The 23,503-nt window shown below is 39.8% G+C and overlaps 1 protein-coding gene across 3 annotated transcripts in view; it reads left to right on the top strand.

Annotated features, from left to right (window-relative positions):
• Positions 1-23,503, top strand: part of DIP2B (disco interacting protein 2 homolog B) — a 231,097-nt gene that overhangs the window by 168,187 nt on the left and 39,407 nt on the right. For all 3 annotated transcript variants that reach the window (XM_018047794.1, XM_018047792.1, XM_018047793.1), the window contains 13 exons: positions 1,044-1,241; positions 2,652-2,743; positions 4,622-4,732; positions 6,283-6,406; positions 7,016-7,125; positions 10,620-10,722; positions 11,895-11,959; positions 14,242-14,335; positions 14,812-14,931; positions 16,374-16,488; positions 17,195-17,334; positions 17,938-18,074; positions 22,906-22,986. In XM_018047794.1, the coding sequence (XP_017903283.1) occupies positions 1,044-1,241; positions 2,652-2,743; positions 4,622-4,732; positions 6,283-6,406; positions 7,016-7,125; positions 10,620-10,722; positions 11,895-11,959; positions 14,242-14,335; positions 14,812-14,931; positions 16,374-16,488; positions 17,195-17,334; positions 17,938-18,074; positions 22,906-22,986 (1,490 nt within the window). The remainder of the gene's footprint in view (positions 1-1,043; positions 1,242-2,651; positions 2,744-4,621; positions 4,733-6,282; positions 6,407-7,015; positions 7,126-10,619; positions 10,723-11,894; positions 11,960-14,241; positions 14,336-14,811; positions 14,932-16,373; positions 16,489-17,194; positions 17,335-17,937; positions 18,075-22,905; positions 22,987-23,503) is intronic.

Raw genomic sequence — 23,503 nt, 5'->3', positions numbered from 1 at the left:
TTTTTTTGGCCCCACTACATGAGCTCTTATTTCTCCCACCAGGGATAGAATCTGGGGTGCAAGCACTGAGTCCTAACCACTGGACCACCAGGGAATTGCCTAGTGCTTTTCTTTTTTCTCCCCCAAGTTCCATTCAATTTAGTTAACAGCGATTAAGCAACCATTATATATTAGGCACTAAAGGCAATAAGAAGAATGAGAACCATGTCTTCTCCCAGGAACTCTCAGTCTTAGAGGGAGAAAACCCTCTAGAGTAATAGAAGCCCTTCAGTATCCTCAGTGCTTTAATAAGAGTGCACTCACGTGAAGTGTGGAAGAACTAAGCCGGGCGGCTTCCCAGGGAAGGTGTATCCTAAGAAGGATGTGTGCACATTCACCAAGAGGCAAAGGGTTGGCCATAGGAGATGTGCGCAGAGGTCTAGAGACATGGAAGGAACATTGTCATTCATGCCCCTTGTCTTCCTGATTCCAGTAGGTCCCTATTGTATACCTGTTACTATCTTTGCGTTTTACCGATGACAAAAAAGGAGGCTGAGGTAACTCCTTTTGCCCAAGGTCACAGTAGTAAAAAGTGAATGTAAGCTTGGGTTTCCTGACTCACAGTTCCGTCATTTTTCATTAAACATAACCTGGTGAGGGAGAACCTGGCTTTCTAACATTAGACACAAACTAAAGATTTTAAAACAAGTTTACTAAAAATAAAACAACAACCAAAAAAAAATAAATTTACCAAGAATTGTAAAAGTACTAAATGCAAATTTATGATTTGTGCTTTTTTGTATGTTCGGGGATTTGCTTTGTCAGGGTCAGAATTTGTTGCATAAAATATATTAAATACGGTTTTACGGTTATGTGGGAAAATGAATTAAGGTCCAGTTTGTGGATTACTATTTCTAACAAGTCCTTTCTTTTCTCAGAGTGAGTTTAAGCCAGAAAAAGGGAAAGGGAAATATTTTAAGATTAGAGACCTCACTTATGCTAGCTGGTATTTGTACTTCAGATCTGATGTTCATATAACCTGTTGGGGTGTTTTTTTGGTACAGTACCTCAGCCAGACCCTAACCAACCCAAGCCTGAGGGACGGCAGATGACCCCAGTGAAGGGAGAACCACTAGGAGTCATCTGTAACTGGCCCCCTGCTCTGGAGTCTGCCCTGCAGCGCTGGGGCACTACTCAGGCAAAATGCCCCTGTCTGACCGCACTGGATGTAACGGGGAAGCCAGTTTACACTCTTACTTATGGTGAGTTTACATGAGTCCAGCTTCCTTTTCTCCTAATAGCTCTTCAGATTATCATGGGTAATGTATTTTTTTATCTTGCTATCTAGCAGTTACTGGTCACTGTGGTATTTCAGTAGATCTTTTGAACTATTTCAGTGGGATCCTAAGCTCCTAAGTATGGTTATTGCCAAATATTGTCTTTTGCTAAAGTGACTGTTGTAAGCAGCTATTACTTAAAAGAAGAAAGAGACTTTGTAGATCCACTGATGTTTAAATACCAGGAGAGGATTTTAGGAAGACATTTGGGCAGGATTAATGGTGTATGGTAAAAATCAGTTTTATCTAAAAATTGAAGTTGATTACTTTTCACATCTTTGTCATTTACTTCATCCTGCCACTTGCACATAATAGGCACAAGCTTCTATAATGATCAAAGTATCTACTTTTCCATTTCGTTTTGTTCTATACATTTTGAAAATATTTTTATTACATTTTCTCTTAATTAACAAGAATGGATTCAACCTGAGTTGTGCAATTTTGTTCTAGTTTCTTCAGACAGACTCCTTTTTCCCTTCTAAAGTGGTGTACATTGTCCACAGACCTCCATATAGACTATTTTAGAGAAGAAAAATGGTTTTATTTAAAGAATTGTACAGATTGACATGAGTTTTCACCTTTGATGCCCCTCTGAATGAGTTGTGTATAAAACCAACATACCTGTGCAAAGTAAAATGATTTCTCTTTCAATTTCTTTATAATCTAAAGTAAGAATTTCTAAGGTGGTTGGGAAAAGGAGCAAGAAAAGGGGAAGAATAGACTTTCCTCCCTAACATTTTTAGCGAGCTGTACATTAATCTCATCCATATACCCTTCAAGAAAGCAGTGGGATTTTTACATGTTTATTTAACATCTGTGACTATATCCGCATGTTTCACATAATTTCCATTTTGTCTGTTTTCACTGAAATATAGTGGTATGGAATACTCAGTCATTTGAGTCATACTTCTGCTTTGCAGTTACTTCAAGTATTCAATTCCATATATGTAAGTGGTTCTTTAGAAAAGGCTCAGAAAGAAGTGGTCTTCTGATTTTCAGTCTTGTGATAAAAAATTGTTTCCTTCCTTTTAAGTGTGATCAGCTTGCATCAAATTATTCTACAGATAGATTACATCAGAGAAGAATATGAAGTATTTTCTAGAGTGAGCTTTTGGTGGTTTCCTTCTTGCTTGCAGATAAGACTGGCTTTCCTAAATTAGAGTGAATGTAAAGCAGTTTTGTGGGGAAGGCCTCTCTGTGTGTAGAGGGTGATGCTTGTCTAATGTATCATTTGCCGGTGACGGGTATCTTATTCATTGTGCTAGTGAACTGAGTGCCTTCTTATTAAAGTAGGCCTGTGTTTTTCTACATGATTATTTTCTTTTCTTTTTCCAGGAAAGTTGTGGAGCAGAAGTTTAAAGTTGGCCTATACACTCCTTAATAAACTGGGGACCAAAAATGAGCCTGTATTAAAACCTGGAGATAGGGTAATGTGTGTTTTTGTGTGTGTGTGTTGCGGGGGTGGGGGTGATGTTTTATTGTTTTCTAGCATGCACATTCTGGACTTTTTAAAATGTACAACAGCACAATTTATGTAACTGTTATTCTTAGAAATTGAAAATCATTTGGTTCCATCCCTGGTTATAATTCTTGCATTTATATATTTTGAAAAATAGTCACATGTCTCTTTCTGTGTAGCTCCTAATCAGTATACTGTTTTAAGGTACTAGTGAAAAGAAAGAGAAACCTAAATCTTTCTGTAAATAAATATTTCAATATTTGGACAACAGCAGTAGCAATCAAGGTTACTCTTTGATATTTTTCTTTGAAAAATGCCCCATAAAACTTTAAAAACAAGTTTTCCAGAGTTTTATGTAGACAGGGAATGAGAGTTATGTTACTTCTAAGGAGGAGCAAATTTACATCATTTTTTCTTTAATGAAGGTGACATTAAGTTTTATTTAATAATTAGAGGTTTTTTGCACTTTCTAAATAAAAGTATTTCCAATCATCAAGCATTACTTTTCACTGGGAGTTGTAGAATAAAACACCCAACGCATACACAACAGAGTTCTTCTTAGTAGACTCATGATTACAGAATCTTCTAAACTAGCCTTTTAAAAATTCTGCGTCCTTTCACCTATAAGTGTGACATGGGAGCATTTCATAATCTTCACTGAACCCTAAGAAGGTAGTTTCGTGTCTTCCTAACGACATGGATGCTTGTGTGCAGAAAGGAAATGGGTTGTTAAAATGTCTTTTGGAGTTAGTATTTTTTTTTAGAATTCTGGAAGGTTCCCAATTAAACTTACCTTGGGAGTAAGTTAAGAGAATTTGAAAGTGAGAGAAGGGAAGACAGGGGTCCAGTGTTATAATTAAGTTTCAGATGTTAATCTTTGAGTATCCAAACCAAGTAACAAGCTCTGCAATGATCATGACTTCTGTCTTTTTGCATCTCTTGGGGAAATTAGGGAGAGTCATTTGTCCCTGTGATGCATTACAGGTGAGATCACAGGTCTGAACATATTATGGAGGTTTCACTGTTTACCTTTTTTAAGTGAATTAACTTTATATTCATAAAGGTTTCTACCAGTGATGCTTAAATTCCCAAATGCCTTCTTGGTAGAACATGTGCATTGTTGGCTTAATTAGTAAGGATTTAATGCAGTGAATTTGTTAAAAAGTATTTGGGAATTCCCTGGTGGCTCAGATGGTAAAGAATCTGCCTGCAATACGAGAGACCCAGGTTTGATTCCTGGGTCGGGAAGATTTCATAGAGAAAGGAATGGCTACCCACTCCAGTATCATTGCCTGGAGAATTCCATGGACAGAGGAGCCTGGCAGGCTGCAGTCCATATGGTCTCCAAGGGTCAGACACAACCGAGTGGCCAAAAAAAAAAAGAAACCTTAGGTTTGCCTTAAGGTTTCATTCTTGTAGGTTCATCTCTGAGAGAAATAAGACATTCTTTAATATGCTCATCTCTCTAGAGAGATTCATCACATTTATTTTATTGCTTTAGCCCTGCACTAAAGTAAATTACCTTAGGTTTTGTAAGTAATTAACTTACTGCTTAAGGTGTGTTGTTTATTGCTAAATCACCAATAGGATTAAGTGAAAAATTTCTTATGGTGGTGATGATAAATTACATTATAGTCTCTAAATTGTGCCATGTATAATCGTGGGAATGACAGAGATCCTTTTAGGTTTGTGCATCCTTCTCAATAACTTAATTTTCTTTAGGCTATTAAATAGTTTGGCTTATTGTCTTCATGATAAATGTCATATATAAGTGTACTACTTAGAGACATTGAAAACATTAGTCTGCTTTTATTCCTCGGTTATTGAATGTCATTATGCCTTTTAGGTAGCCCTGGTTTACCCCAACAATGATCCAGTCATGTTCATGGTGGCTTTTTACGGGTGTCTCCTGGCAGAAGTGATTCCAGTGCCGATAGAGGTACCTCTTACCCGAAAGGTAACGCTGCTTAATTTAAGAGGAATGTAGCCTGATGTAACATGGCTGGCATCTAGGCTCTTGGATCAGTTGACTCAGTTACAACACTTAAAGGGGCTTCCCTGGTTGCTCAAACAGTCAAGAATCTGCCTGCAATGCAGGAGACCTGGGTTCAGCCTCTGGGTTGGGAAGATTCCGTGGAGGAGGGCATGGCAACCTACCCCAGTATTCTTGCCTGGAGAGTCCCATGGCCTGGCGGGCCACAGTCCATGGGGTCCCAAAGAGTCAGACATGACTGAGCGTCTAAGCACACACCACAGAACACTTCAAACAGTTTGACCATTTTCCTAAGTACTTCACTTCACTTTCTAAAGACAGGGAAGTTGTGGAAAATTTATTTATGAATATTTTCAAGTTTCATGAAAATAACCTATTTTCAACTAAGATAGAGTTTCTATATATCATATATATATACCACTTAAAAATTATGGGGACATACTTGACTTTTCAATAATTAGCTTTTATAGAAAGTCCCACTCTTGCTTCAGAGACTATAAGTAATCCACATTTATAGTAGGTGGAATCTTTCCATAAGAGCATTTTCCTTAACATCTAAGATTTCTATTAAGTCCAAGTGTGATACAGTGATGTTGCGTTACTACTCTGGGATATAGAATTTACTTGGGCAACACATTAGCCCTACTAAAATGAAGCATATGTAGCAAATGTCAAAGTTTAACCAAGTGATTTCTCCATGAGCTGTTTGACTCTAATTTTCTCATGCAGTTTATTATTGAGAGTTGCTGGTGAAGACAAATATGGTGGAAACTGTAGATTTACAAGAAAAAAATTTTTTTTCTGAAAGGAATAAAAAACAAAATGAGTAGCATCCCTGAAACTCTGGTTGGTAGAAGGAAGTATCTTTAGATTGGTCAGGAGATCATAGGGTTGTTCTTAAATTATTAAGTTGGCAGTGTTTATGTGGTTTCATAATGATACTTTTAAGATGACATTTTAATGGAAATGCTTTAGGCTGTGTCTTTTGGTTTTGTTTCTCTGCTGCTGTTATAAGGCTTAAATCTACCTCATTTAAAATAGAATAGAAGTATATGAACTTGGGTATAATTGTCCATTTACTTCCATTGTAAATTTGGACATTTGGTGTCCATTTACATTATTTATTCTGTTCTGACCTGAATTGCTTTCCTTTTGGATTTGGGGTTATGGCTAGGTCAGGACAACTTAACCGTGTTCACTTTTATTTCATTTCCTGAGATTAATTTAGAAGAGGAGCATTGCTGACCTTTGAGTAAAACGGCCACATTTGGCTGGTGGAATTCATCGTTAGCAGTGTCAGATTAATAAAACATGGTTTGCACTCAGGAAATCATTGTGCTGTAGCAGTTATTTGGAGGAACATATTGTCACTGGATTTTGACAGTTGCCAGATAGCAGGGGGATTTCATGAATGTATTGCACAAGTGCCAGAGCGTCACTGAGTGTCAGATTTGGGCTTGGGTGTGCTCACGCTCACTCCCCTGCCTACCATGTTCATTATCTTCTCTCCACAGGATGCTGGGGGGCAGCAGATTGGCTTCTTGCTGGGAAGCTGTGGTGTTGCCTTAGCTCTTACCAGTGAGGTCTGTCTAAAGGGACTGCCAAAAACTCAGAATGGAGAAATCGTACAATTTAAAGGTTGGTGATATTTGCACCTGAATTATCAGTTAAAAACTAATGCTGAGTGCTTTAATTACTGTTTTAATTTACTAGTAGCTAAGTATTTAGCATATTTTCTTATTTAATTCTCACAGTCTTATGAAGTAGGTACGATTATTATCCCCATTTTACAGGTGAGGAAACTGAGACACAGAGAGGTTAAGTAACTTGCCCAAAGTCACAGCTAGTATATGGCAGAGCAGCGATTTGAACCCAAATCTGTCTGAATCCATAGCCCACACTCTTAACCTTTCTGCTGATGGTTGGAAAAGCTACCACTCTGTTCACTAAAACTAAATGCTACATGTAGAGACAGAGGATAGACCACTAACCTCAGTGGCCTTCCACTGCCAAATGGACCTCCCAGTTGCTGAGGTAACGTCAAGGCCTCGTGTTAGCGTGTGGAACGATTGTGCTTTTGAAAGAAGGTATAAATGTCTGATGGTTTATCACTAAACACGAAATGAGGTATTTTCTTGGTTATAAATGATCTTGATTTGATCTCTTGATATTTAAAATGACCAATTCATTGTGAATTCCTTTTCTGATGGCTTAGGCAATTCAATTTTTATTTTGGGTTTGGTTTAGGTTGGCCCCGGCTCAAATGGGTTGTAACAGATTCCAAGTACCTTTCAAAGCCACCTAAGGACTGGCAGCCCCTCATCTCACCTGCTGGCACAGAGCCAGCATACATTGAGGTAAGTCCCAATTCTGGGACGTACATTTTGGCTTTTCCTTTGGCTTTGGTTGAGGTCCCATAAAATTTAAAACTAACTTTTTGCAGTTTTAATGTTAGTAGGTCCCCTTGGTTTGTTAGATTGCCATCTTTTGCCCCATGAGATGCTTTCCAATGGCCCTTCTGTCCCAATTATTTTGAGCATAACTACCTATTCATGAGAAGGACAACAAAGAAATTGTCCCTTGTCATGTAAGAAAGTCACAGAAGACTTTGAGAAGTTCAGAGGTTTAAGAAATGATTTACTGGCAGAGGTATTTCTCTGCTGCTTTGGGGATGGGAGTGGTAGGGGTGAGGGGGGCAGTGAGAGACTGAAGAAATGAGGAGGAAAAATAGCTGTGCTTGAAAAGAACAAATTTAACAGATGAAGAGCAAGAAGAAACAGATGGCTGGAGCGTTTGGTACTGAAGGTTATTGTGGCTGCGTGATTGATTGATGACATAATCCAGTTGAGGGATTAAGTCCTACTGCATACCAGGCACCAGGCCAAGTGCTTTAAATGCAGTATCTCAGTCAATCCTCCCAAGTACCCTGTGAGGTTGGGGCGGGGGGTGGGGTGCTGTTAGTAAACCTGCTTAGTAGCTAAGAAGACTAAGACTTAAACTAACTTCAGTCACCAACCAAACGGTTGTCTAAAAACTTTGACTCGAACGACAGAGCTGAAACTCAAATTCCCATCTGTTGCACTCTAAAAGCTGTGCCCTCAAGTACTCTGAATCTTGCTTGAGACAATGTTAGTAAATGTTCAACAACTGTTTGCTAAATTAATGAATAAACATCCATAAATTATTTAAAAAAAAAAGATTTTGGGGAAAAATCCCCCCAACCTTGAGCCCTGGCTTCCTTGATAGCTCAGTTGGTAAAGAATCCACCTGCAATGTAGGAGACCCCGGTTTGATTTCTGGGTTGGGAAGATCCGCTGGAGAAGGGATAGGCTACCCACTCCAGTATTCTTGGGCTTCCCTTGTAAGCTCAGCTGTTAAAGAATCCACCCACAATGTGGCAGACCTGGGTTCGATCCCTGGGTTGGAAAGATCCCCTGGAGAAGGGAAAGGCTACCTACTCCAGTATTCTGGCCTGGAGAATTCCATGGACTCTATAGTCTATGGGGTCACAAAGAGTCAGACATGATTAAACAACTTTTGCATAAAAGGGAAGAGAGGGACTTCCCTGACAGTCCAGTGGTTAAGATTCTATGTTTCCAATGCAAGGGCAGGTTTGATCCCTGGTCAAGGCACCAAGATCCCATGTCATGCAGTGTAGCCAAGAAAATTTAAAAAAAGAAAAGGGAAGAGAGTGGGCGGTAACTTTAAGAGGTAACGTGCTGATGTTGGATGGAAGAAGGATTGCTTTTAGAGATGAAAGGGATATGAGTATATTTAAATGGCAGACAAGTAAACAGGCAATTAAAATGCTAAATCTAGCAGTCAGCTCTCAATCCAGATTATCTCTCAGTGATGACATGGTTCATCCCGTCATCCTCCTTAAAACTGTTCAGTGGCTTCCCTGACTACTCACTGACCACTCCTTTTCAGGCTTCTTTATTGGTTCTTTGTAAAAGGTGAAGAGCCCTCTGTTATGTGGCTGCTGCTTAGCTCTCTGAACATGTAGAACTACTGTCCTGTACATTTCCAGGCTTCTGCTGTTCTGCATGAACTTGCAGTTTTCACTGGAATCCTCTTATTATCCATAGGACAGGACATTGCTAGTGAGTTTCAAGTGTCCTGTGGGTAATAGGAAGCTATCAAAGTATTGTCAGCACAAGAGTGGTAAGAATAAATATGTGGTTAAAGGATGTATCTGTTTGGTGGGGTTAAGATAGGAAATGAGGAGCTTTGACAGTTATCCAGGTGAACCCAAGTTCGTGGAGATGGGGATGGAGAAAAGCAGATGGATGGAGATGAGATGCAGTAAGGAAATAGCAGAGGCAGGACTTAGTGACTGACTCCGGAGAGGGAGGAGGCAAGAAAGACACGCAGGTTTCTGACTTGGGCAACTGGAGAGATGATGGCATCCTTCACTAAGATAGAAAGTACAGCAAGAGGGACTTCCTTGCTGGTCTGGTGGCTAAGATTCCACTCTCCCAGTGCGTGCCGCAGCTAAGAGTTCTCATGCCACAACTAGAGATTCCATGTGTCACAGCAAAGATTGAAGGGCCCGTGTCCTGCAGCTTATACTGGTATAGCCTAATAAATAAATTAAAATAATTTTTTAAAAAAAGTGATGACAAGAAAAGTTTTCATGGGTGGAGAGGTGGTGTTGGTTACATTGGGTTTCAAGGGACTATGGGTCAGTCACGGTAAAGAGTTGACCCTCCAAGTCTGAATCTCTGGAAAGAGGTCTGAGCTGGAGATGGAGAATTGAGAGTCATCAGGAGTGTGGTACCCTGATGGACAGAAGTGAAAAGAGGACTTCCCTGGTGATACAGTGGATGAGCGTCTGCTTGCCAATGCAGGGACCTTGGGTTCAGTCCCTGGTCTGGGAAGATTCCACAGGCTGTTGAAGATCTAAACCCATATGCCACAACTACTGAGCCTGTGCTTTAAAGCCCAAAGCTGCAACTGCTGAGCCCGCATGCCGCAACTGCTGAGCCTGTGTGCTGCCACCGCTGAAGCCTGTGCGCCTAGAGCCTGCGCTCTGCAACAGGAGAGTAACTCGCACTCTCTGCAACTAGAGAAAGCTGGTGCACAGCAACAAAGACCCAGTGCAGCTGAAAATAAATAAATAAAAATTTTTTAAAGTGAAAAAAGAGGAGGAAGAACAGGACTTTCAGGGAATGCCAGCATTCAAAGGATGAGCAGAGAGAGTGAAGGGATGGGAGAGAGAGAATGCTGAACAGGAAAGAGGAGTATCACAAAAACCGAGAAAGGAGAAAGTGTCAAGAAAGGTGTCAGAAATTACAGAAAGGTCAGATACAGTGAAGTGTGCAATATGTGCTTTTGATTTAACAATAAAATGAAAAGTGACTGATCCTGGTAAAAAGCAACTTGAGGAGGTATTGAGCAGCTTCGAAGTAAAAGTGAAATTACAGCTGATTGGTCTGGAGGCATGAATGGGCCGTCTCCCAGTCTCCCCTCCCTTCCAGGAGCTGCTGATAGACTAACGCACCTTTGGCTCTGCTTGCTGTGCTTGCCGTGTATTTGATGCTGTGCTCTGTTAATGCAGCCTGAGTCACTTGTTTGTTTCAGCTTCGTTAGCAGCCACTTCACACGGATTAACTGATTAACTAATTAAATTTTGAAGAATTTTTCACTTTTGTTGAGCTTTGTCATTCCCTAGTCCTATCTTTGCATGATTGAAGTTTGGGGTCCAGTTGCCTAGCCTTAGATATTTATATGAAGTGTTAAATTCAGCCCATTGTCATGGTTTTTCTGGGTTTCATTCTAGTTTTGTCATTTGAAATAACCCGTTTTATTGTTTCTTGTGTTTTTGTTTTCTGTGGTTTTTTTCTCCTAGTATAAAACAAGCAAAGAAGGGAGTGTAATGGGAGTTACAGTGTCCCGCCTTGCAATGCTGTCTCACTGCCAAGCTCTGTCCCAGGCCTGCAATTATTCTGAAGGTCAGACTTCACCCCGTGACTGGCTGCACTGTGAGCTCAGACCTCTGTGACTGCGAGCCCTCTGCCCGGTGACTGGACTCCAGTTAATGACCGCATTCAGAGGGAAATGTTCTAAGACACATTCTTGGCTCGCTTTTGCTTTCTTCTTTTTCACAAATATGCTGTAATTTAAAGGAACGAAAATTCTGGGCAACCCAAATATGTAAAGAATGATTTCTAGAGTGCAGAAATAGAGAGCTAATTAAGTCCATGTGCTTATTAGCTGTGGAATGTCAGGTACCTTCATCTCCCCATGCATATAGAGCTGTCACCAGCTGTAAGTTTGGAGTTAGAATCAAAGAAATTCTGCTACCAAAAAGCACAGATTAAAACACAAAATGTATTCTGGATTGTTGGACTTTAGATGTGTTGTTAGATATTGCATAAGGACGATTTCCCTTAGAAGGTTCTTCACAATATTAATTCTTTTAGTGTTTTTTTATTTTTTCATAGAATGAAACAAGTTAATATGTGCTCCTTATGGCAGCATTATACAGCCACATTCTTGTTTGGTTAAAAAGTATATATATGTAATAAAATCAATCAAAATATCAAAAGGAGTTGATTGACTTATCATATATTCATATGCTGGGTTATAATCTGAGGTTTCAAAACTCAGGTTCTTAAAGATTGTTTCAGTATATTATTAAGTGGAAACAAATCAGATACAGAGCAGTATATGCCAATTTTGTTGTCAGATATCTATCTCTATACAAGTATATAAGCTTAGAAGCATATGTGCATGTATGTAGATATGAGATATAGATTTATACATATACCACCATTTTTTATTTTCTCTAGGAAGTATAATTTTCTACATATGCTTGTGAAACAAACATGTGATCCTTATATAATTAGGGAAAAATTATTATCTCAAAGACAGTGCCTAAGTCAAGGAATTCCAAATTCATTGTGTCATCTGTGACCACGTCACCCTGTGATCACTTCCCCAGCCAGTTTGAGGGGACCCTCATGTGATCAGAAGATCCTGAGAGTTTTTAGTGTTTTTTTAAAAGTACCAAGTCGGTTGTTTAATAGAGGCAAGTGACAGAATTTTGCTACTTAAGCTAAAGATAATTTCCTTATGTTTTTTTCCTGGTTTTTTTTTTTTTTTTTTTTTTTGTCTGTTGCAGGAGAAACAGTAGTGAATGTTCTAGACTTTAAGAAGGATGCTGGGCTGTGGCATGGCATGTTTGCGGTAAGCTACACAGAGTCAAGAGCTTCGTTGTACTTATGACTCAGATCACTGTGTGTACTGTGTAACCACAGCATCTCGTGGTGTCTGTATGAAGTTTAAGCTTCCAAAAGATCAGTAGTATTTTCCAGGAGAATTTAATTTTGTGTTATGAATGGTAATTTTTTTTTTTTTTAAAGGAGAATGTGATTCTGTTTTTTCTCCTTGGTGTGGTTGGTCATACCCTTCACGTAATAGTATATAGTGGAACTTAGGATCCAAAATTTTTTAAAATATCTACTATGATAGCTCAAAGCTTGAAATATTCTATCCGTGACTATATGTTTTTCAAAGAACTCTGAGTCACCTCCTCTCTTTTCTGAAGAACAAATTACCTAAATATATCTAGACCTTTGAAGCTGTGGTTACTAATATCTAACTTTCTATTGGACAGAATGCTTGAATGAGTCCGTGTTGCAATGAAAGAATATTGTAAACAAGGTAGATCAGGCTCCTTTCCACAGCAGAGGAACAGGTACCGTGCTAAGGGAGTTAGAAAAAGGTGACTTCCTCCCAGCTCTGGCCTCAATTTTTATGCAAGAGGTAGCAGTTGAATTGGACTGAGAAATGAGTAAGATAGAGTCATATGGAGATTTTTGGGAGGGGGGAGGCATTCCAAGTGGGAAAAGTTTCTTATGGAGCATTTTGATTAGGAAGGAAGAGAGGAGAGATACAGGACCCTCAGAACCTTTAAGAGTATCTTGTCCAACTTCCTCACACATTGCAGATTAAGAAAGAGTGGGAGATGAAGCCCAGGGAAGAAGAGTGTTTCCCTTTTCTCCCAGGATCCCTCAGATTAGTAAAAGCCTAATTCCTTGAGCCATACATGCTTTCTAGCTCTTCTCTGAAGTCCTTCCCATTCCCTTTTTTTTTTTTTTTTTTCAATCAAAACTTAAGAAACCCTTGTGAGGAGTTAGAGAGAATCTTCTCTCTGTGATACACAGAGCAAGATAGGGACATGTGTGAAGAATTAGTTATAAACACCATTCTTCCCCTGAAATCCAGGTTTGTCACCATAGCTGGAAACTTGGGGAAGGGAGGAAAAAGAAGTTTGCAGTGGTATTTTGGTATCTTTGGACCACTTAGGTGGTGCACAGAATGGCCAGTCTAAGTACCAAGATTTAGTTACTCTGTCAGGCTGGATCTCTTTGGGGACGGGAGTCCTGGGTGTGTTCGGCAGGAGAGACACCAAATTGCATGACCCTCTCAGATTGTTCAGTTTTATCTACCCAAACACCTAACAGGTCTAGGCAGGATCTCCTGTAAGTGACAGGTAAACTTTGATTTCTTGCTTTGGAAGACCCAGCCCTTTGTGGTATGTAATATGTGCTTATGCTTGCATAAGCATGTTGAAGGAAGGCACTTAGAGGGTTGGAGGGCAGTTTGGCAGTTGTCTGTTCAGTTTAAAAGCATGCATCCTGTGACTCAGTGGTACAACTTTTCTGAACCTACCCTGGAGAAATACTTGCCCACGTGCTAGGAAATGAGTATAAATATGTTCCTTGAAACGTTGTTTGTGATTGCAAAAAGTTTGTCAACAACAAGGAAATACCTAAGTAAACTTGGTATAGTCATACTATAAAATATTATGCAGTGGGTTAAAAAAATATATAGATCTCTTACACTGATATAGATTGATTTCATTATGTTTCGGGCTTCCCTCATGGCTCAGATGGTAAAGAATCTGCTTGCAATGTAAGAGACCCAGATTTGATCGCTGGGTTGGGAAGACCCCCTGGAGAAGGAAATGAGAACCCACTCCAGTATTCTTGCCTAGAGAATCCCATGAACGGAGGAGCCCGGCAGGCTACAGTCCATGGGGTCACAGAGTCAGAGACGACTGAGCGACTAACACTTACACAAATAGGCGTAGATTTAGCTCTAACACAGTTTAAGTGAAAAAAAGGCAAGTGGCAGATACATGTATAGTATGATGCCTTTCATGTTAAAAATACTTTTATATTTCTATGGGAAAGAATATACATATAGATGCCTATAAAAAGGAATGGAAGGATCCATGGCAGATTCTTAACAGTGATTATCTCTGAGGAGGAGAGGAGGGAATCAGGTTTGAGAATAGGTAGCAAAGGAGGCTTCAACCTTAAAGTTAATATTTTAGATTTTTTTCAAAGAGCATTAGTGTTTGAGTATTATATGGTTAAAATTGTTAACAGAGTATCAATTCAGTTTTAAAATGCTAAGTGTTTATTAGATATTGATTACTTTTATCTTTCTTTGCTTTTCAGAATGTAATGAATAAGATGCATACAATTAGTGTACCCTACTCTGTTATGAAGACTTGCCCTCTCTCTTGGGTCCAAAGAGTACATGCTCACAAAGGTAGTTACACATAGCATCTAAGCTTTAATTATGTAACTGTTTGAGATTTCAGGGCTTTTCAAGTTGGTCTTCTAGAGACATACTTCTCTGCTTTGGTACCTTAACAGATTTTAGAATTTGGTTACTATAAGATTAGATATGTTGTCTAGTTCATCTCGGTTGGTGTCCTTTCTGAAGAACTGAGATGACTGTGTGTGAGTCTGGGCCTGAGTTAGAGTTACTGGATGCTCTGGTGCTCGATCCTTCCTCAGCTTGGATACGAGGCCTATCCGTAGGTCTCTGTGAGCAAGGTAGTCACGTGTCCGTCAGTCACTGCTGCCTCAGAGCACCTGGCACCATTTCTTTGAGACCTTTCTTATTTTCTCTTAAGTGAAATTCATGATTCCTAAAATAAATGAAAATGTTTTTACTGTAGCATATTAATATCTACCAAAGTTAGCACATGTGTGTTAACTTTACCCCTTTTGCGTTTATAGCCAAGGTGGCTTTAGTGAAATGCCGAGACCTGCACTGGGCTATGATGGCTCATCGGGACCAAAGAGATGTGAGCTTGAGTTCCCTCCGGATGCTGATTGTGACGGATGGAGCTAATCCCTGTGAGTATTTCTGGAGTGTCTGTCTGGGAGTAGCCTTTCCTTTGGTAGGTTGAGGTTTTCGTCCCCTTTCCATAAGCAGTTTTTTTGTTTTTAAACATCTGTATTGAGAGAGAGTTCACATATCATGAAACTCACCCATTTAAAGTACAGTTCAGTGGTTTTAGCATGTTCATAGAGTTATAACACTATCACCATTGACCTGAATTTAGAACATCACCATCCCCAAAAGAAACCCCACACCCATTAGTCATCCTTTCCCATTTCCCATCCTCTGTCCCTTGGCCCCAGGCAACTGCTAATCTACTCCTTGTCTCTATATATTTACCTATTCTGGACATTTCACATAAATGTAGTCATGCTATATGTGGTTTTTTCTGACCAACTCCTTGCACTTAGCATATTTTCAAGGTCCCTCCATGTTGTCTCCTATGTCTGGACTTTATTCCTTTATACTGCCATATAATATTCCTTTGTATAGATATATTACATTTCATGTAGTCATTCATCGTTTGATGGGTCTATAAGCTTTTAAAAGCACTCTGTTCTCACTCACTTAGATCCTTTCTCTGTCATGTAACTAAAAAGAGCAATGAGGGGATAACTTACTATAACCAAGTGTCTGGACTTTATGTAAATTCCCTGTCAGCAAATCAGAAAAGTTCACAAAAGCTTTTAGAGACCTTACTGTGTTGCCACCTTTTCCCAACAAGCACAAACATCCTGAGCCTCCATAGGGTAGAATCAGGTAGAGCATTAGACACTACTGTGTTCTTTGTCATCAGTGAACTTTTGTCAGCAGTCACAGTGATCATCCTGGTATAAAACACAAACCTGGGGCTGACCTTAATAAGGAACAAGTCAGCGAGTACATGAAAAGGATGGCACTAAGCCAGAATATTAGTAATGCCCTGGCTACAATGCAGTAGTGGCTTCAGGAAGAGTTGCTTGCTTCCAAACCAGCTGCCTGTTGCCTGCAATACACCTCTGCTATTGATTGGGCAGTTCAGTAGGAGCAGCCATATTCCTCGCTGTAACTTTACATAGTGTCAGTGACCTTTCATGGGCTCGACAAGCATTTGTTTGTCCTTGAAACCTGTCAGCCACCTCAGAGTCACGGTAAAATACTTGCACAGAATTAATGGCTTGCCAGGTGGCTCAGTGGTAAAGAATCCGCCTGCCAATGCAGAAGACGCAGGAAATGCAGTTTCGATCCCGGGGTCAGGAAGATCCCCTGGAGAAATGAATGGCAACCCACTCCAGGATTCTTGCCTGGAAAAAATCTCATGGACAGGGTCCATGTGGTCACAAAGAGTTGGGCACGACTGAGCATACACTCACACAAACGATGTACAAATGTGTCAGCTTTCTGTTCTTTACCAGTTTCCTACAGTAATGAAGATCACACTTTCAAGCTTTCAGGTTGATCTGTTTCAACTCCTCAGGGTCTGTGTCATCCTGTGATGCCTTCCTGAGTCTGTTCCAAAGCCATGGTCTGAAACCCGAGGCCATCTGTCCATGTGCTACTTCTGCCGAAGCCATGACTGTCGCGATCCGCAGGTATCGTTCAGAACGCTGGTGCTCTTGATGGCTGTTACAGCTCTGATCCAATGTGCAGAACTGACCGGGTGCTGACAGAGGGGTGAGGTCTAATGTTCTGCTTCATAAGCCTGAAAATGAAGATGACTTTGTAGAGCAATTTGAAGCATCTCATTTATTATTCCTACTATTGCCCTAAGTGTACCTAGGAAACTGAAATTTTATTTCAGCTGTTCTCATCTTGTATTTGTGAATTAGTTCTTTTTCTCTCTTCAGAATCCTTAGTATCTTAGACAAGAAATGTACTCGATCGTAGCTTATGTGAGGGTACTACCTGTACATGTAGTACACTCAGGCCAATATATTATTTTATTAAACAATTTATTTATTAATTATTTGGCGGCAGAAAGTCTCAGTTGTGGCAAGTGGAATCTAGTTTCCTGACCAGGGGTTGAACCTATGCCCCCTGCATTGGGAGCATGAGGTCTTAACCACTGGACCACTAAGGAAGTCCTCAAGCCAATATATTCTTAACAACCAATTAAATTTTACTTTTTCCACCATGCTTTGCAAGTGTGAATTTGATTAATTTGGCAGATTTTTAGTAGAAAAAATGAGGATTTTTGTTTGTGTGGTACCCAGAGAAAATTTCTCTTTCCTCCATATTCATACTTTTCTCTTAATAGCTTATAATTTGACAAATTTGATAAGTTTATTTTGTCTTCAGACCTGGAGTTCCAGGGGCCCCTTTGCCAGGAAGAGCCATTCTCTCCATGAATGGATTGAGCTATGGGGTAATACGGGTCAACACTGAAGATAAAAATTCAGCACTGACTGTTCAGGATGTGGGCCATGTGATGCCTGGGGGTGAGTTCTCAGGAGCGCCATTTGCTTTTCATAAGATATGTCTTTAGAGATAGTGGAAGCTGATGAAATGTGATCCAAAACCAGGAATCCAAAATTAGTATTTAGACCCTTTGTAAGAGTCTTACCTTCCAGCAGAATTGGGTGATTTAATTGTGAATGTTTCAGGTACAGTTGTTCACATGGATAGCTAAACACTTGAGTGATACTAAAGTAGTCTGGTTTTCACTATAGTTACCAAGATGTTGGGCTGACAGAAAGTTAGAGTACTCTGCTTCCTGTGTGTTTGAGATTGATCTGTGTGAGGGTAAATTAACTGAACCCATTTCTTCAGACTTTGCAGTCATTTTTAATGTCAGTCTTTAAAAGCTTCAGTCTGCATCTACTGTATGTTCTGTGTGCTGAATTTAAAAAGTTACCTTCAGGACCAAAAGATGGAAATTTCAGGTATACCTATACAGTGTCAGGTCTCTTTTTAACATTCCTGTTTAGTATTCTAACTTAATGCCTCTCAATAAATGGGAAACTTTCCTGGGTTCATTAGGATGAGGCTGTTTCTGCGAAGGTTTTCCAGACTGTCCCTTGACTGTGTTTTCTGTACCCTAGGGATGATGTGCATTGTGAAACCCGATGGACCTCCTCAACTCTGCAAAACAGATGAAATTGGAGAAATCTGTGTCAGCTCCAGGACAGGAGGCATGATGTACTTTGGGCTTGCTGGGGTGACCAAAAACACATTTGAGGTATTTGATATTTGAGTTGCATGGGGAGAATGTTGGGTCAGCTATGGCGGCTGAGCTGGCTGATGGGAAATATACCTTGCAGCAGTTGGGAGTGTGTGCTCTGGAGTCGGGGTGCTCGGGGTCCAGCCCTGAGAGCCACAGCCTATCCGGCCCTGGGTGAACTGCTTAACCTCTCTGTGCCCACTTTCCTTCTCTAATGAATGAATGTTTATAGAGTGCTTAGACCAGCACCTGGCACACACAAAATGTTTGTGCTTATCTCTTAAAAGAGTCCTAAGGTGGTGGATTCATGTCAGTGTATGGCAAAACCAATACAGTATTGTAAAGTAAAATGAAAAAAAAAAAAAAGAGTCCTCAGGGAAACTCACTCTGGTCAGTGCCCCATGGTTTGAGCTTCACAGTCCCCCAAATTAACTAGTTACCTAATTCTGGCTGCTCTGGGCCTTGATCGCAGCACACGGGCTTTCTCTAGCTGTGGTGCTCGGGCTTTCCATAGTCGTGGCTTCTCTTGCTGCAGAGCATGGGCTCTAGGGTGCAGGGGCTCAGTAGTTGCACGTCACAGGCTTAGAATAACGTGTAGAATCTTCTCGAACCAGGGATCAAACTCACGTCCTCGTCATTGGCAGGCGGATTCTTAACCACTGGACTACCAGAAAAGTCCTGTAAGCCCCAAGGTTTAATTCTGAGAGTGCAGTGAGAATGGATTCATCTTTCAAGAGTAGGCTCTGGTTAGCCAAGCTTATTAAGACTGATGTATTAAAGCAAATATGCTCCAATAAAAATTAATTACAAAAAAATAGATGGATGTAAATTGGAATGCCAGCTTCCTAATGAAAAATGAAAACCTGGTCTGTCACAGGGGCAGATTGCTCTGGTTATTCAGGCTTTCAGTGAGAGAAATATTTATTGAGTGCCTTCTGTGTGTCTGGCACTATTTTCCATCCTTGTGATACGTCAGGAAAAACCCAAAACTCCTCAAATAGCTCATTTTTCAGTGAAACTAGCGCATCATTTTCCTGCAGGCAGTTCTGCATGTGAAGCCAAATTGTAATGAAAGTCTGCCTGGTGAGCCTGGAAATCAGAACAGGCATGATTAATTGTCTGTATTTCCTAACTGGGATTAACCTGCCTCAGGCTCCCTTTTAGGGAGCAGAGAACTCCAGTTTGTGGGCCATGTTCCCTTCACATTAAACAGGGCTTACATGACCACTGCCAGTTCTCAGTTCTTTTAGCTTCCCTTGTGGGCTTCCTTGATGGCTCAGATGGTAAAGAATCCACCTGCAATGCAGGAGACTCAGGTTCGATCCCTGGGTCAGGAAGATCCTCTGGAAAAGGGAGTGGCAACCCACTCCAGTATTCTTGCCTGGAGAATTCCATAGACAGGAGCCTTGCAGGGTACTGTCCATGGGGTTGCAAAGAGTCAGACATGGGTGAGTGACTAAAACTTTCACTTTTCTGTTAATCCAGACAAGTGGTTCTTAGTCTCAGTATGGTTATGGCACATCTGTCTGCCATCCCATATAAAAATCAGCACATGTAATTATGTAATAATAGGTGTAAATGGCAGGAGAATGTTATCTTTATGTGTGGTGTGGTGGCTGAAAAAGGTTCCATCATCTATGTTTACACAGTCTAAAATGATATGATAGAAAGTATTAAATGTTTAAAAATTATTTTAAGTAATTTATTGCTAAATTAAATTTAATACCATCTTTTATTACCATCATCATCATCATCACTACTACATTCTTGGCCTACCTTCAAAAGTTATGACCACAACAACAATAAAAAAAGAAAACAAAGCAAAAAACAAGTTGTGACCAATTCATAAACTCTTAAAGCACATGTTCACTGCCATTCTCTTGGCTTATTTTCACAGGCGACTATCTTTGCTAAGGGTATATACATTTTACTAATTCCAATCTCACCTTATTTCTCTCTTAAGTGCTTGGACTACATGTTTGCATCTGAGTTTTTCTTCATTGCACTTTCCTAATGTAAATAAGATTCTCAAGCAGTGTTTGAAGTTACTAATAATGTTTTAATACATTCCCCTATGAGGGCAAGTGCCTAGCCAAACTTCTCAGATTTAATACTAAGCTTCTAGGTCCATCAGATCAGATCAGTTCAGTTCAGTCCCTCAGTCGTGTCCGACTCTTTGCGACCCCAAGAATCGCAGCACGCCAGGCCTCCCTGTCCATCACCAACTCCCGGAGTTCACTCAGACTCACGTCCATTGAGTCAGTGATGCCATCCAGCCATCTCATCCTGGGTCGTCCCCTTCTCCTCCTGCCCCCAATCCCTCCCAGTGTCAAAATTTTTTCCAATGAGTCAACTCTTCGCATGAGGTGGCCAAAGTACTGGAGTTTCAGCTTCAGCATCATTCCCTCCAAAGAAATCCCAGGGCTGATCTCCTTTAGAATGGACTGGTTGGATCTCCTTGCAGTCCAAGGGACTCCCAAGAGTCTTCTCCAACACCACAGTTCAAAAGCATCAGTTCTTCGGCACTCAGCTTTCTTCACAGTCTAACTCTCACATCCATACATGACCACTGGAAAAACCATAGCCTTGACTAGATGGACCTTTGCTGGCAAAGTAATGTCTCTGCTTTTGAATATGCTGTCTAGGTTGGTCATAACTTTTCTTCCAAGGAGTAAGCGCCTTTTAATTTCATGGCTGCAGTCACCATCTGCAGTGATTTTGGAGCCCAAAAATATAAAGTCTGACACTGTTTCCCCATCTATTTGCCATGAAGTGGTGGGACCAGATGCCACGATCTTCGTTTTCTGAATGTTGAGCTTTAAGCCAACCTTTTCACTCTCCTCTTTCACTTTCATCAAGAGGCGTTTTAGTTCCTCTTCACTTTCTGCCATAAGGGTGGTGTCATCTGCATATCTGAGATTACTGATATTTCTCCCAGCAAGCTTGATTCCAGCTTGTGCTTCTTCCAGTCCAGCATTTCTCATGATGTACTCTGCATATAAGTTAAATAAGCAGGGTGCAATATACAGCCTTGATGTACTCCTTTTCCTATTTGGAACCAGTCTGTTGTTCCATGTCCAGTTTTAATTGTTGATTGCTGACCTGCATATAGGTTTCTCAAGAGGCAGGTTAGGTGGTCTGGTATTCCCATCTCTTTCAGAATTTTCCACAATTTATTGTGATCCACACAATCATGTGATGAAGAAATTTTGAAATCTGCAGTAGGAATTTAATGACAATGAAGTGGAATAAAAATCTGAACCAAAAAAGAAGAAAACTATTGCATTGATTTTGCAGATTAAAATTTTTCTAATATTTTTCTTACTGGATTTTTACAATTAAACCCTATGAGAATTTTCCAGTGTGGTTAATACTTCACTAGAAAAAGATCTAAAAATGGCTGGTTGGAAGATAAAAGTGAGTTTTAAAAATAAACTACTGGTAGGGAATTCCCTGCTGGTCCAGTGGTTAGGACACCTCCCGTTCACTGTGGAGAGCCGGCTTCAACTCCTAGTCAGGGAACTAAGATCTCACAAGCTACGTGGTGTGTCCAAGGGAAAAAAGCTTTGGTGAGAAAAACTTTGTAACACATATGAATACAAAGAATTTTCCATTGTCATCACTTACTAATTGATATGAGGCAATTGAAACTCTCCGTGCCTCACTTTCTCATCTGCAAAATGAAAATATTCTGTCTCACAGAGTTTTCTTGATTATTTCTAAAGTATTTACACTTGTGCCTGGCACACGATAAGCATTTAATAAATGTTAGGTCTTGTTATAGTTATTCCCTATATAAAAGAAAGAAATCTTAAAAATTAAAGGGAAAAATCCAGTCAAATAGAAAAAGTAGACAGGAGACTTGACTAGGCTATTCACTAAGGAAGTACAGATGCCTGATAAGCAAAGGAAAGGAAATTCATCTGTGTCAGTAATAAAGAAATGCAGTTAAAGTGACAGTGGGATGTTTTTTTTTTTTTTTGCCTACCAGATTGGCAAAGTTTGGAAAAATTGTTAACATATATTAGCCAAAGTATAGGGAAAGCATTCTAATATGATATTGGTAGAGTGTAAACTGCTATAATAGTTTTGTAGGACAGCCTGTTAAAATTGAAGAGACTGATGCACAGAAATATGTACAGCAGTATTCAATAAAGCACTATTAGCAATAGTGAAAAGTTAGAGTGACCTACCTAGCCAGAAAGACTGGTTACATTCTAATAGTCCTAATTCTGATGGTTTCTTGGGTACAGACTCTGGGCCAGGTGCTGTGCTTATGTCTGCAAATCTGTTTACTTTCCCTTGATCTTCACCCTGAGGCTGTGAGAGGCATTGGGAGTTCCATTTTATAGACAAAGAAACTGCGGTTTAGAGAAATGTAGGAACCTCCTCAAGACCCACATTACTAGTAAACGGCAAAGCCAGACATTGAATTTTTATCTGACTCCACACGCTACGTTATGTCATCACCATGGTGATGGTATATTATAGAATTCTTGTACAAAGGGAGATAGATTGACTGTTACCAACTTGAAAAGGGATCCAGAATATATACAGTATGTGAAACACACATAATACATGAAAAAAGCAAGTTACAAAACAGTGTGTATTATGATCCCTTTAAAAAAATCTCAGTTTAGTGATCTATGAATCTTAAAAAGTCATCTAGAGAGATAAACAACAAATTATAAATGTTATCTCTTAAGGGGGTGCGATTCTTGGGTTCACTATGTATATAATTTTAGTTTTCAACAAGCATGTATCACTGTTTAAAAGTTTTTTAAAAAACATTTAAAAAATTAAATGCTTTTTTTTTTTTTAAGCTAACATTTTCACTTCTGCCTTTTAGGTGATTCCAGTGAATTCTGCTGGCTCTCCTGTTGGAGATGTGCCGTTCATCCGGTCGGGATTGTTGGGGTTTGTGGGGCCAGTAAGTGATGCTTTCATGTTTGTTTTGGTGCACCTGATCCAAATATTTGTACTTTAGTTCACAGAACAAATTCTGATTAGTCCAAGAGTATTCCAGGGCCGCTTAACTTATATTTAGAGCAGTTTCTGAAAAAGTGTCATAAAATGAGTAATGTTTATTGCTTCCATTACCCAAATTCATTTTATTCCTTCAAACCAAGACATTATTTTTTACTTTCAAAACTCTTTTCACTTATTCTTGCTACATTGCTTTGATTTGATTAATATATTTAAGTAAGTTAGAAGAGTGCTGAAAAAGTTCCCTTCAACAGCAAATGGAAACCATAATATTGTACAAATCATTTTCATATAGATTATCAGTACTGCCTCAGATGTAACAGAAAATTCTTTGAAAGAAAATAATTTGTTTTTCAGCAGATAGAATTTACAGGTCCTAGGTTTACAGAGACAATTAGGATACAAAACCTATTCTCAAAGAGCTCACTGTTAGCTTCATGAGCTGGTGAGAAAGGCAGAAG

The sequence above is a fragment of the Capra hircus genome, chromosome 5 (genome assembly GCF_001704415.2).
Source record: "Capra hircus breed San Clemente chromosome 5, ASM170441v1, whole genome shotgun sequence".
Lineage (NCBI taxonomy): Eukaryota > Metazoa > Chordata > Mammalia > Artiodactyla > Bovidae > Capra > Capra hircus.
This window is presented reverse-complemented; position numbering and strand designations above follow the sequence as displayed.